The sequence below is a fragment of the Bubalus kerabau genome, chromosome 4, assembly GCF_029407905.1.
Source record: "Bubalus kerabau isolate K-KA32 ecotype Philippines breed swamp buffalo chromosome 4, PCC_UOA_SB_1v2, whole genome shotgun sequence".
Taxonomy (NCBI): domain Eukaryota; kingdom Metazoa; phylum Chordata; class Mammalia; order Artiodactyla; family Bovidae; genus Bubalus; species Bubalus kerabau.
In genome coordinates, this window is record NC_073627.1 from 7,013,309 (window position 1) to 7,028,085 (window position 14,777).

The 14,777-nt window shown below is 56.4% G+C and overlaps 1 protein-coding gene and 1 pseudogene across 1 annotated transcript in view; one reads left to right on the forward strand and one right to left on the reverse strand.

Moving 5' to 3' along the window:
* The window catches only part of LOC129648596 (kinesin-like protein KIF19), a 35,972-nt gene extending 33,446 nt beyond the window's left edge, over positions 1-2,526 (forward strand). Inside the window, exons 19-20 of the mRNA XM_055575048.1 lie at positions 1,053-1,215; positions 1,479-2,526. Of these exons, the coding sequence (XP_055431023.1) occupies positions 1,053-1,215; positions 1,479-1,609 (294 nt within the window). The 3' untranslated portion in view covers positions 1,610-2,526. The remainder of the gene's footprint in view (positions 1-1,052; positions 1,216-1,478) is intronic.
* An 820-nt stretch (positions 2,527-3,346) lies between these two features.
* On the reverse strand, positions 3,347-13,355 carry LOC129650763 (BTB/POZ domain-containing protein 17-like; annotated as a pseudogene).
* Between the last annotated feature and the right edge of the window lie 1,422 nt (positions 13,356-14,777).

Sequence of the window (14,777 nt, forward strand, 5' to 3'; positions counted from 1 at the left end):
TTGGAAACAGAATGGGGAACACATGGCCCTTGGGGTCAAGCCCCCTCCACTTCCCACTCGGAAATAACTGTAATAGCAAATAGAGTCCGAATCCTCCCTACCCTGTGGCCACAGGTGACCCTCATAGCTCAGCAATCCATCTTCAGAACCTGGGACTTCCCTGGCATTTCAGTGGTTAAGACTCAGCACTTCCACTGCAGTGGGTGAAATTTCGATCCCCAGTCAGGGAACTTAGATCCCGTATGCCGTGTGTCATGGTCAAAAAAAACCCTTCCCAACCCACTGAGGCTAGTTTTACCATCGTCAGTTTACAGATGAAAAAAAGGCTCAGAAACTTGCCCAAAGTTTCTCAAACAGCAAGCAAGTTGGGGTGAGCTGCAGCAGAGAAAGGGGTGTTGGAGGTGCAGGAGGGCGGGGGGAAATGTGGCCTTGATCCCGGGGTGGGTGCCGCTCTGTCCTGCCGCAGGGAGGAAGGAGACCACAGCCGACACCAAGAGCATCAGCGGGAAGGCTGCCAGGCACCAATCGCAGGCCCTGGGGGCCAAGGGGTGCCAACTGCTGGCACCCACCATAAAGCAGAGCAGCCTGTCCCTGCACTCGCTGGGCGAGACTGATGACGTGTGGCCACCCGGACCGCTGGCCTGCAAGCGGCCACCCAGCCCCACCCTCCAGCACGCCACCAACGAGGACAGCCTGTCCAGCAGCACAGGCGAGGCGCCATCCCGGGCAGTCGAGCGTCATGGCGATGGCCCTTGTCCCACGCTGTAAGGCCAGAAGAAAAGCCCAAGAAAGAAACGTGAGGACTCCCTGGAGGTGAAGCGGAGGTCCCAGGCCTTTGAAGTCACAGGACAAGGGGTGAGCCTAGAGGGACAGGAGCTGGGGGTGTCTGGGCCCCCTCCTTGCCGGGTTCTGAAGGCTGGACTCCTCCAGAGGCCCCAGGGTACCCCTAGCTGTGCACCACTCTCCATGGAGTGTCCCCCAACTGAACCTAACATCTCCTATATCAGATCCTCACCCAGCTCCGAGCTCATCTGGCTCTCCAGCCAACGCAGCTCTCCCGCCCCAAGATGCACGTCGCTGGACCCTGTTCCGTGGAGAATCACACCTCAGAACAGAGGATGCCAGTGGTTGGGCACCTGACCCCTACCGTCCGGCCCCTGGGAAAGGCCACACTGCCTATGGCCAAGGTCAAACTTCCTCCGTGCCAGAACTCGGGTGAGTACCAGCAAGTGGGGGGGGGTGGGGGGGCAGGGATAGCAATGGGGAGAGGGGAGCCCTTGGCCAGGCCAGGGAGGAGACTGGTTGAGCTCCCTGCCCCTATGGCTGCCCCTTGCTGGAAACTGGGCTCCTGAAGACTATTAGTGGGACTGGCCTCTGGGGGGGGAGGTGCCCCTAGGGAGTTCAGAGCCACTGTGGGTGACTAGAGGGCATGGAGAGGCATGCCTTAAAGCAGAGCTCCTGGCCCTTCCCTGTCGCAGGCCCGGAGGACACCTCCCCTGTCGCTGCCCCCTCCAACCCAGGCGATGTTTCCGAACGGGTTGCTCGGATGCCCCGCCTGACCTATGGCACAAGCACCAAAGGCAAAAACGGATGCTTACGGCACAACTGAGGGGCCCTGCCCGGAACCGGCCCTCCTGCCCGCCAAGGCTTGATGGGGTGTGGCAGCAAAGGGAGACGGAGGCTGGGCAGATGGGGATGACTTGGCGTCAGGAGCTCGGGATCTCAGAAGGCTGGGGCCCCTGGGACCCAGGAACCATGGGGGTGCCTGCCCCCACACTTCCGTGCCTTCAGTGCCAACGGGAAGGGGAGCTGAGCCCAGGAGGCATGGCCTGGATGGCAGGGCTCCCTGGCTTCCCAGCCCTGGATCCCAGGGCTCTCTGGGCAGAGACTCCTGTTGCCGAAACTCTATTCTAAGATCTGCAACCAGATTGGCCTGAGGAATGTGGGGCGGGGGTGGAGCAGGGAGGGACTGTTCGTGGGATTAGGGCTCCTGGGCCCACATCTGGGACAAGGGCATGCTGGATGGTTGGGGAAGGGCCCGACGGGCATTTCCCTTACTGTGGCTGGGGGCTGGAAAGCCATCTAGCTTTGTTACTCAGCAGTCGCTTCCACCTTCCCCCTGCCCCCCAACTGCTTGTTAACAATAAAAATCCCATTTGAGTTTTGTTGGTTGTTCCGGAAACTAGACCTTGTCTGAAAGGTGGGGTGGTCCTGACAGACTGGGCTTCCCTTGCCCGGGTGCTGCTAATGGTAAAGAACCTGCCTGCAATGCAGGAGATGCAAGAGATGTGGGTTCAGTCCCTGGGTCAGGAAGATCCCCTGGAGGAAGAAATGGCAACCCACTCCAGATTCTTGCCTGAAGAATCCCATGGGTAGAGGACTGGCGGGCTCCAGTCCACGGGGCTGCAAAGAGCCGGACACGACTGAGCGACCGAGCACATGACTGATTAAGATTCAACCCAAGTCCCCTCTTCCCACCACACCCTCTTCTTCTCCGGCTGGTTGTAGAGCACCGGTCAACAGACTCCTGGGGGAAATCGTTTTTCCTCCGGACTCTGAGGTCTCTGCCCAGACCCCCTCCCAGGAGAGGTCAGAGCCTTAGGGTTGTGCTTACCCCTCCCACCCCAGGATGTCAGGGCTCAGAAATTGCTCAGCTGAGCCCCTCAGCTTCAGGTGAGAAAGCTCCCCCAAGGTGCACCTGACCATCTCGATGCTTTTACCTGCCCTGTCCCCTGTGGGGACGGGGGCCCTTGGGGAAAAGGTAATGAACGATGGGGAGCCCCTGACCTGTGGAGCCCTCCTTGGACTGTTTTTACCCCCAGAACTGGGTGGTTTAATCATCCCCTTGCCGCTCCGAGCGCTGGTTTCTTCTACCAAGAGCTCTGGCTTCCCACGTAGTGCTGGTGATAATCCACTTGCTAATGCAGGAGATGCAAGAGACACGGGTTTGATTCCTGGGTTGGGAAGATGCCCCGCAGGAGGAAAGGGCATCGCCCTCCAGTATTCTTGCCTGAAAAGTTCCATGGGCAGAGGAGCCTGCCAGGCTACAGTACATGAGGTGGCAAAGACTGAAACGCCGCTGAACACACACATACACACCACCAGGAACCTTCCTTTCAGGTCAGTGTGAAAGTAGCTCCTGAAACCAGGCATCTGGTCTACCACCCACCGCCTGGCTTCCATCCACCCAGCTCTCAGGCCGCTAGCACCTGGACCCCCAGCGGGCCAGGACAGACACCTCCACTGGCCATGCCACTCCCAGTCCCTCTGCGCCATCTCTACTGGGCCTTTATTTTCCTGATCCAGAGGCCTCAGGGATGCTCAGCTTCCCGCCCCGGCCTGTTGGCTACTTGGGGGTCTGGATGAGGGTGTGATAGACGGGCTTGACAATGAGGTGGAGATGCAGGGCGTTCTCCACCAGGTACTCGGAGTTGCGCCGCTGCAGGTCGGCGTGCGCCAGGAAGTCGCCGGCCTCCTCGCTGCTCTGGTGGAAGCTGTAGGCGTGGCGGACCAGCAGGCGGCCGTGGTGGCGCGCCCCCACCAGCACGGTCTTCTGGAAGCTCACGCCCGCCGCGTCGCCGCCGCTGCTGGCCGGCGTGACCACCAGCCGCGGCCGGCCGTCCTCAGGGCGTGCGAGGGGCAGCGCGGTGCCCGTGGCGTCTGCGTAGACGGGCCGCAGGCTTACCGGCAGCCAGCGTGGAGAGAAGAGCACGTTCCAGGTGACACGGCGGCCCGAGTCGTGGCCGCTTGGGCCCAGCTGCGTCTGGAAGCTGGTGCTGCGATCGTCGCGGGCAGGGTTGTTGATGACCCACGGGGCGCCCCAGGCGGGCGCGAGGTAGTTGCGGGGCAGGAAGGCGCTGCCGTTGACGTCGAAAAACTTGGCGTAGTGCAGCGGCGAGGCGGCGTGGAACTGGTAGGCCTGAAGGAGCAGGTCGGCCACCGCCGGGCCATGGCGCGCCAGGGCGGCCGAGCGCGCCTGAAGCTGGAACAGTTGAGCCGGAGGGATCATGGGGTAACGGATGGCGCGCGGCGCGCGCTCGGCTACGGCCGGCGGCGGCCGCGCGCGGCCCAGCCACGCCTCCAGCGCCTGGAAGAGCTCCAGCTCGTCCTGCAGCACGAGGTCCGAGCGCGGCAGCAGCTGCGCCAGCAGCTCAGGGCTCACGGCGCCCCACTCGGCGCTCCCCGCCACGGCCGACAGGTTCCAGGCCAGGAACTGCAGGCAGCTCTGGCGCAGGGCCTCGTCCCCGGTGCTCACCGCGTAGTGGTACCAGCCCACCGCCGGGCCCGCGCCGCCACCAGGTGCGCGCGCATATAGTCGGCCACGCCCCGCTGCAAGGAGGCCACGCGGTACTTGGTGGCCAGCTGGTGCAGGGGGATGGCCTGCGCCAGCAGCACGGTCAGCTCTCCGCAGTAGAGGTACCTGCCAGAGAGGTACAGAGATGGAGCGCGGTCAGGGCGGCCAGCGGTTACCCTACCCAGCGCTGCCTCCTGAGTCCCGAGGGTACCCGGCCTTGGGCAGACAGTATTGTCATTAAGGGAGCCAACAGAAGGACCTTCCCACGCGCATCCTACTTCACCGCCTCTTCTCTCCGGTTTCTCGTGGGACGTGGAAATAAGCAAGCATTTATCGAGCACAGGTGGCTCACTGGTGAAGCATCTGCCTGCCAATTTAGGGGACGCAGGTTCTGTCCCTGGGTCAGGAAGATCCTCTGGAGTAGGAAATGGCTACCCCCTCCAGTATCCTTGCCTGGAAAATACCATGGACACATAAGCCTCGTGGGCTACAGCCCATGGGGTCCCAAAGAGTCGGACAGGACTTACCTGACTGAGTACGTCAATGATTCCTATATTGAGCGCCCACTGAGTGATTGAGCTCTGTGCTAGGGCAAGAAAGATGTATCTCCTACCTTCACCAGGTGTACAGTGTGGGTTCGGATTCATATTCCGCCAGTTACTTGCTATAAGAGTGGGCAAGCCATTTAACTTCACTGTTTGCCTCTGGGAACAAAAGATGTTTCCCAGGATCCCTTAGATCACATGACTAAATTCTAGCTAATGAGATGTCTGCAAAGGCACAGACTGGGATTGGGGGAAAGGCTGGTTAAATAGAACTGACTAGGGTAGAGATTGATGCTAAAGCTGAAACTCCAGTACTTTGGCCACCTCATGCGAAGAGTTGACTCATTGGAAAAGACTCTGATGCTGGGAAGGATTGGGGGCAGGAGGAGAAGGGGACGACAGAAGATGAAATGGCTGGATGGCATCACTGACTCAATGGACGTGAGTCTGAGTGAACTCTGGGAGTTGGTGATAGACAGGGAGGCCTGGTGTGCTGCAATTCATGGGGGTCACAAAGAGTCGGACACGACTGAGCGACTGAACTGAACTGAGGGTAGAGATTATTGTCGTTCAGTCTGTCAGTCCTGTCCGACTCTTTGCGACTGCATAGACCAGCACACCAGGCTTCCCTGTCCTTCACCATCTCCTGGAGCTTGTTCTAACTCTTATCCATTGAGTCGGTGACACCATCCAACTGTCTCATCCTTTGTTGTCCCCTTCTCCTCCTTCCTTCAATCTTTCCCAGTTAGGGGGTAGAGGAAAGATGCTTTTGTCCTTCTGTGCTATCTCTCTTTCTGTTGCCTGGAAGTTTGAAGAAATGACCAATATTCTGCAGCCATCTTGTCTAAGCTATTAAAGCAGGGTCACTTCCTCAGACTAGAGTGTGGGCAGTGTCCCTGCGCAGAACGCTAGCAGGAAGCAGCCCCCTAGCCCTGTGATTCAAAACCTGGCCAGACAGCAAAACCACACAGAGACATTAAAATAAGAAACAGTGGCCCAACCCTAGATGTGAAGCTCGGAATTCAGGGTGGGGCCTAGAAGTCTATAGTCCTTAAAAGCTCTCAAGGCCAGGTTTGGAAACAGCTTTGAAAGTATTTGGTAACTAACTTCAAACCTCTCAGAGCTTTCAGTCAGGGGAGTCATGCTGCATTTTGCAAGAAGCTGGTGCAAAGAAGGAAGAGGGAGGTAGTTGCATGGTCATCCTAATGCCATCCAGGGAAGGGGCAGGGTTAAGAGCCAGGGCTTCCATCACCCTGTGAGTAGAGAAGCCAGGGACATGGAAAGGGATGTCTTCCCCTGATCCTTCCCCACCTGATGAACTTGTCGAAGACAGCAGCACAGTCCGGGGACTCCTGCAACACCACCTCGCTCTGGTTACTCAGCAGCTCCCGGAACTGCTCACTCTGCAGTCCCAGCAGCAGGCGGTGGGCATGGAAGACTCGGACCTCGTCGGTGCCCATGGCCTGCACCCGCAACACCACATCGCTGGCATTGCCCTGCTGCAGCAGTTCCTGCAGGCGCTGGAGCAGCATCTGGGAGTGGTTGATGGAGGTGCCCGCTGACTCCCCGCCAACATCAGCTTTCTGGGCTGCAGCAGGAAGGAACAGAGCAGCCTGAGAGAGCAGCCTTCTGGGGTTGCAGATGGACCAGCTGGAGATGCCTGTGGTTGGATGTGGGCAAGAGGGTAGGGGAAGCCTGGGGAGGCTGTGTGCTCTCGTTTGTGCCTGTGAAGTGCGTGGATGCATGTGTGTGCAGACAAGCACATCTTAGACAGGGAAAGTCGTGAACCTGAGCAGACCCTCAGAAGATGCTCTTGGAAGGGGCTGGGGGTGGATTTCCGGCAGGGAGAGGTCATGAATCAGGATGGGACAAAATGTCCAGAGCTGGATTTCCCTGGTGACTTGGTGGTAAAAATCTGCCTGCCCATGCAGGAGACACAGGTTTGATCCCTGATCTGGGAAGATCCCATGTGCCGCAGAGCAACTAAGCCTGTGCTCCAGGACTATTGAGTCTGTGCTCTAGAGCCGGGGAGCTGAAAGTACTGAGCCCAAGGTCTGTGACAAGAGAGGCCACTGCAGTGAGAAGCCCGCGCACTTTGATGAAGAGTAGCCCGTGCTTGCTGCAACTAGAGAAAAGCCCACACAGCAAGAGACCCAACACATCCAAAAAAAAAAAAAATTTAATGTCTAGAGCTGATCTCCATGATGCCAGACCCCTAGGCAAGGATTGAGGAACCTCTTGGTCCCCACCCCCTCGCCTCCTGAAGAATTGCCCACCTTACCCCTTGGAAGAGAATAGTTGGCCCAAAGCAGTGCATTCCCCAGCAAATAATCTATTGAGCACTTACAATAAGCCAGACACTCCCCTGGGAGCTCAGACCAGCACAGTGAACAAAACAAACCAGCTCCTTACACTCATAAAAGCACAACTTAGCTTCTTAGGCAATAAATACACAAATAAGCCTCTGGTTTTAGGCTGTGACCAGTAAAGGCGGTGACAGGTGGCGGCTCCTGTAGGTGCAGGAATCAGAGACAGGCTCCCTGCGGAAGTGATAAGGAGCCCGCCCGAGGCCCTGGGAAACGCTGGGCTTGGTGCTGGGAAGGCGGAGGGGATCTGCCCACATTCTGAGTGGGAGGCGAGGGGCGGAGCAGGGGAGGGGGCTGCAGCATGGGGGCGTGGTGCAGGCCCAGCCGCCCTCCTGGATCCTGATCTGGGAGGCAGGGGTCTACACTGGCCTCCCGGGGGACCTGAGAAAGCACAGAGCGAGCGGGTCCTGGACGGGACTCTCAAGGCACCTGCGCCTTGGGACTGGCGTCCTCCTGCTTCCAGGCGAGCCGCGCTGGACCCTCCTCCCCTGTTTCCAGGGACACCGTGAGGGTCAGACAGGGACACGTGCCCATGGACGGAAAACTCAGTGACAGAAAGCACTGCCAGCAGCCTCCCCAAGTGGAGCATGGACTGAGGAGTCCAGGGGAGCAGATGGGCACCCCCACCCCCCGTGTGCGTATGTGTGCAAGCTTTGTTACTCAGCAGTCGCTTCCACCTTCCCCCTGCCCCCCAACTGCTTGTTAACAATAAAAATCCCATTTGAGTTTTGTTGGTTGTTCCGGAAACTAGACCTTGTCTGAAAGGTGGGGTGGTCCTGACAGACTGGGCTTCCCTTGCCCGGGTGCTGCTAATGGTAAAGAACCTGCCTGCAATGCAGGAGATGCAAGAGATGTGGGTTCAGTCCCTGGGTCAGGAAGATCCCCTGGAGGAAGAAATGGCAACCCACTCCAGATTCTTGCCTGAAGAATCCCATGGGTAGAGGACTGGCGGGCTCCAGTCCACGGGGCTGCAAAGAGCCGGACACGACTGAGCGACCGAGCACATGACTGATTAAGATTCAACCCAAGTCCCCTCTTCCCACCACACCCTCTTCTTCTCCGGCTGGTTGTAGAGCACCGGTCAACAGACTCCTGGGGGAAATCGTTTTTCCTCCGGACTCTGAGGTCTCTGCCCAGACCCCCTCCCAGGAGAGGTCAGAGCCTTAGGGTTGTGCTTACCCCTCCCACCCCAGGATGTCAGGGCTCAGAAATTGCTCAGCTGAGCCCCTCAGCTTCAGGTGAGAAAGCTCCCCCAAGGTGCACCTGACCATCTCGATGCTTTTACCTGCCCTGTCCCCTGTGGGGACGGGGGCCCTTGGGGAAAAGGTAATGAACGATGGGGAGCCCCTGACCTGTGGAGCCCTCCTTGGACTGTTTTTACCCCCAGAACTGGGTGGTTTAATCATCCCCTTGCCGCTCCGAGCGCTGGTTTCTTCTACCAAGAGCTCTGGCTTCCCACGTAGTGCTGGTGATAATCCACTTGCTAATGCAGGAGATGCAAGAGACACGGGTTTGATTCCTGGGTTGGGAAGATGCCCCGCAGGAGGAAAGGGCATCGCCCTCCAGTATTCTTGCCTGAAAAGTTCCATGGGCAGAGGAGCCTGCCAGGCTACAGTACATGAGGTGGCAAAGACTGAAACGCCGCTGAACACACACATACACACCACCAGGAACCTTCCTTTCAGGTCAGTGTGAAAGTAGCTCCTGAAACCAGGCATCTGGTCTACCACCCACCGCCTGGCTTCCATCCACCCAGCTCTCAGGCCGCTAGCACCTGGACCCCCAGCGGGCCAGGACAGACACCTCCACTGGCCATGCCACTCCCAGTCCCTCTGCGCCATCTCTACTGGGCCTTTATTTTCCTGCTCTGTGGGCAGGCACAGAGAGGCACAGAGCTGGCCTCTGGTGCAGGTTCTGTGGTCAGCTCCAGCCTGGGCACACTGCCACGTCAGCTCAGCTGAGCCTCCCAGTTATCCTGAGTACCGCAACTGCCCCCTCCCTTGGCCAATGAGGATTGTTGAGTCTGGTGGCTCAGACGGTAAAGAATCCACCTGCAATGCAGGAGACCCTGGGCCAGGAAGATCCCTGGGTCGGGAAGATCCCCTGGAGAAGGGAATGGCTACCCACTCCACTGTTCTTCCCTGGAGAATCCCAAGGACAGAGGAGCCTGGCGGGCTACAGTACATGGAGTCGCAGAGTCGGAGACGACTAAGCGACTAAGCGGGGCTTCTCTGGTGACACAGGGTAAAGAATTGGCCTGCAATGCAGAAGACCTGGGTTCCATCCCTGGGTCAGGAAGATCCCCCGGAGGAGAGCATGGCAGCCCACCCCAATATTCTTGCCTGGAGAATTCCATGGACAGAGGAGACTGGCGGGCTACAGTCCGTGGGGTCACAAAGAGTTGGACTCGACCAAGCGACCAACACACACACACACAAGCGACCAAGCATGAGTCAGAGAAGGAAAGCAACTTGCCCAACATCACTCGGTTAGTAAACAGTCAAATAAGTGAGCAAAAGTCACTCAGTCGTGTCTGACTCTTTGCGACATCATGGATCATAGCCCACCAGACTCCTCTGTCCATGGAATTTTCCAGGCAAGAATATGGGAGTGGTTTGCCATTCCCTTCTCCAGGGGATCTTCCTGTCACAGGGATGGAACCCAAGTCTCCTGCATTGTAGGCAGATTCTTTACCATCTGAACCACCTGGCTGGGATTCAAACCCATGTTTTCCGGCCCCACATCGGGTTCTTTTGGTTTACATTATTTCACCTCATTGTCTTAACTAAGGAGAAATTTCATTTTATTCATTCATTCAGCAGCAACCAAGAGCTAAGCTATGGAAACACCCAGCCCCTACCTTATAGGAGTTTCCTTCCTGGTCTAGTGGTTCAGACTTAAGCTTACTATTCAACGTGCAGGGGCTATGGTAACAGAGAGGAAGCTGGGGGTCCTAATTCCCATTTAGCAGACAAGGAAACTGAAGGAAGGGATGGAATTGACCTTCTGGATCATGAGCAAATCAATAACAGCCTCACCCAGGGCTCAGGACTCCGAGGAGCGCTGAGTAGTACATTTTGCATTTTCTAAGAATCTTGCCAAATGCATATTTGTGGACTTGCATAAGCGCCTTGGCAAAGATCCTACATACGTTTATCGTTACCGGTGCTTGACTAATTTAGGAGGGACCGGAGACATGGCTTAACGGGATGGGAGGGTCACGTGCTCCAGGTTTCCTTCCGCGCCGCGCAGCCCCGCGTCCTGGCCAACCCCCCCACTCCCCGGCCAGGGTTGCTAGGCAACGAGTAAACGCCGGAGCCGTTTGAGAAGCGCTGGAGCCAGATCAGCGACTCGGGGGCTTCCCTAGCGGCAGCAGGAACCGACCAAGGTTGAGGGGCGGACGCGGGGAGGATGTCCGCGACTGAAGAGAAGACTGGAGAGTGAAAGGGAGCCCCACAGGGTGAGAAACACCTCTAGTGCAAGAAGCTCCTCGTGGGGCGTCCTTCCGGGCTAGCCCTGCCTGATGATGGACCCCGGGGACCAGTGCTCCTAGGGTCCCCCGCCCATCGGTCCTCGCTGCCCTAGATGTTCCCAGAGTCCCAGGACCCAGCAAGTTCCAAACACCCTGCCTCCTGCACCTCTTGCGGCCAGTCCGGTCCTGATGCGATCCGTCTCCTGGTGGGGGGATGGGAGACCTAAAGGGTTTACAGCCCACCCCCAACCCCCACCCCGGTATCGAAAATACAGCCTGGGGCTGGGGTGGTGGGCGGCCCGGCCCGGTGAAGAGGAGAGCTTTCTGGTAAGAATGGAGGAAAGGGCGTTAGAGTTACTGAGCCCCTCTTCAGGGGTGGTCCTCTGCAGCATTTCATCTATTCCTCAGCCCCGGAGTGGGTCTCCATCCGGATGCCCTGAGGGTATCGTGCTGAAGGTCACACGCAGGGTTAGTTCCTTCTTCCTGCAACAAGTTCACATTTATGTCTCTCGAACCACACAAGTGCATTCTTCTCCCAGCTTTCAGACCCAGTGTTTTCCATCTTACATCGTTAGCTTGCTGGACTTTTTCACATCAGAAGAGGAGGAGTAGGGGAGAGACCTCTAGGGGAGCGTCCTGGCGGATTGGGGTCACATCGCACGTTCAGCGTGTGACAAAGGGAGGAGGGGGCCCCCCTCCGTGCCAGGCACTGGGGATGGGAGTGAATAGAGGACCACAGTCTTCTGATTAGGAACCATTACTCTCGTGGACTGTCATTATTAATGAATATTCATTGCTGTTGTTGTTGTTTAGTCACTAAATTGTGTCTGATTCTTTTGTGACCCCATGGACTGTAGCCCGTCATACTCCTCTGTCCGTGAGATTTTCCAGGCAAGAATACTGGAGTTGCCTTTTCCTTCTCCAGGGGATCGTCCTCACCCAGGGATCAAACCCACGTCCCTTGCATTGGCAGGTGAATTCTTTACCACTGAGTCTCTAGGGAAGCCCAATGACTATTAGCACTACATCAAAAAAAAAAAAAAAGACCATAGTCTTGGCTCAAGGGGACAGTGCTGTAGTGGGCGGAGCAGGGAAACACAGGCCTACATCACCCTCCGGGTCTAGGGACCTCCTCCCACGTCTGGCTGTCTTCATCCTCTACCTCTTGGAGTTCATCCCAGGTTGACCCCAGTGTGGAACAGAGGAAGGAATTCCCAGGGAGATCAGCCACTTTTGAAGGCGAGTGAGTCCCTTATGACCACAAGTTCCAGAAGGTGCATAGACAGAAGAAAGAGGGCAGGAAGTCCCTCCCCCTACAGTCCTGTGTCCAGCCAGACACAGCACAAAGACTGGAGCCTGCCCCAGGGACAAGAAGAAGGAGAGGCCTTGTCACCTTTGTGACACCAGGGAGTCCAGTGGTGCGGAAGGTAGCCACCTCCACTTGCCTGCCCGTGAAGCTCCTACACTGAACTTCTCAGCCACCCCCCACCAGTCCCTCGTCTCTCCCTTTCTCTGAAGCCAAAGGAGGTTCTTTCCAGGAATCACTTCGCTCATTATCATTGCACAAGCCAAGTCTTATTTTTATGTTTGGTGAAGGTTCTGATATGACTGCCCCAGGATGTCGGAGGCGGTTGCATATTTGGCATTCAGATCAGCATGTCTCTAATTCCACGTGGTCTTGTGTTTGAGATGCTTGTGGGGCTGAGGTTCCCACGGGTGGCATCTCCTCCCCCAAAGTCCCAGAGGGCAGCAAGGCGGCTCGTGCCTCCCCTTGAAGCCCCCTTTGCAGACAGCCTTACTCAGGCGCTGCTTGGCGCAGCCCCGCCTGTGAGGCTTGTCTCACCAGGGCGGGGAGAGACCTCCTGAGACCACCCCCCCAGCTCTGACCTCACCATTCATCTTCCTGCCTCACCAGCTTGTGAGAAAGAGCCTGCTCTGGGTCCTTGAATGAGCTGTCTTCCCATCACCCAGCCAGCCTTTAAATGTCTCCTCTGTCTGCCTCCAGATAGAAAACAATGCCTCTGTTCTCGCTCCTGGCTTGGCCTTGGGAAGCACCAAGAAGGAAAGCAAAGCTGTTAAAAATATGACCTGGGCTAAAGAGGCTATTTTTGTCTTCCTAGGCTTACCTCGTGCTCTTAAGACCCCTTGGGTCCCCTAGGAGCTGGCCGTCTCATGGCAGTTGTCTCTTAACAGAGGGAGGGACAAGCAGCCTGCAGTTACCAGAGTCTGCAGTCCTTGGGGGTGAGCGCTGGGAGGTGGCGGGGCGGGGGCGCAGGCGCAGCCCTGCTGTAGTTCAGCGATGTGCTGGGGCCAGGGCGATGCTCATTGGGTGTGCACCCTTTGCAACGAGGCTCTCTTTTGTCCATGAAAAATAAACCCTTAGGGCAACCTGCTGTCATCTGTGCTTCTGTCCCCATCCTCTGTTTTCCAAGCCATTGCTCCTACCCTTCCTGGGTGTAGAAAAGTTGCCAAACCACAGGAAAGAGCAAAAAATACTGCTCCCTGCAAGTCTGATGCAGGATGAGCTGTACTGGGGCTGAGAAGTAGGCGGTTGGGACGGTGGTACCATGTCCAACAAACAACGCGTGCGGATGCAAAGTGGCCTCGTAGTTAACCTTAACCTCATCGCCCTCACCCCCGTCCCAGCTGCTCCAGGGCCCGAGGCCACCCAGGCACATGCTTCTAGGCTGCCGCAGAGCTCTTGGCCCTAAATCTCAGGGAACAGCAGCCTGGACCCACCCGTCCGGTTCCTTGAAGCCCTGGAGCTGGGGGAGGAAGGACAGACGCATATCTGGTCCTAATAGTCATCTGGAGTGGCTGTACAAGTGTCTAAGCCTCATCTCAGACATGTAGATCAGTGTTTACAGGAGGGGGGCTGGGAATCTCTATGTTTTGAAGGGACATTCCAATTTGAGAAATGTTGGCTGTGAGATTAAGAGCCCTCGCTTTAAATTGGTGGTTCTCATCCTTGGCTGCATGCTGAGAGATTATGATTTAATTAGTCTGCAGTTCAGCCTGAGCATGGTGGTTTTTTCCAGAGCCCTCCAGGTGTTTCTAAGTGTGTGGCCAAGGTTGAGAATCACTACTGTATTTTCGTTTGTTTGTTTTGGCTGTGGGATCTCAGATCAGGGACTGAACCTGCCCGCCCTGCTGCGATCCATTTTGAGTCATCTTTTTGTATGGAGCGAGGTAGAACCTGGGGTCATGCTTTTGCCTGTGAATGTACAGCATCCCCAGCATCATCTTTTTAAAAGACCATCCTCTCCCCATTGTGTTCTTAGCACCTTCATTGAAAATCAATTGACCATAGATATAAAGGTTTATTTCTGCGCTCTCAATTCCATTCCATTGACCTAAGTGTCTGTCCTCATGCCAGCATATCACTCTGTCTTGACTATTCAGGTTTTGTTTTTTATTTTAATGTGGACCATTCTTAAAGTCTTTATTGAATGTGTTACACTATTGCTTGTCTTCTGTTTTGGGTTTTTGGCCTGTGGGATCTTAGCTCCCCGACCAGGTATGAAACCCACACCCCCTGCACTGGAAGGCCACGTCTTAACCACTGGTCCACCGAGGAAGTCCCTATTCATGGTTTTAACAAATGTTTTCTGACAGAGTAAGTGAAATCATTGTCAGGTCCAGTGTGCTGCAGGGAATTTAATTCAACATAATCACCATCAATATTCCTTCCTTGCCTCTGGATAATCATATTAGCTCAGCAAAACCTGCATCATTTGTGAGTTAGAGCTCTGGAGTCGGGTTGACCAGCGGCAACACTTGTTGGCTCTGTGGTCCTGGGCAAGGCATTCTGGGTACCTGTGAATATCAGGTTCCTCCAAAGTGGACTGGTGATCTCACTGTCCACTTTAGAGGGCAACTGTAAGAACCAAGCAAGATAATGCTTAGCCTGTAGTCATCACTCCATAGATTATTTTTTCAAATGCAGCTCAGGATCTGGACAAATCCCTTAGGAGCCTTCCCCCCACAACCAGAGAGGAAACACGGAGCCGCCCTCAGTGGCGGGGCTCCTGGAGACCAAGAGGTAGCCAGCTGGAGGCCCTCACCACATACCCTTCCCCATCCCTGCAGCAGCCGGTACC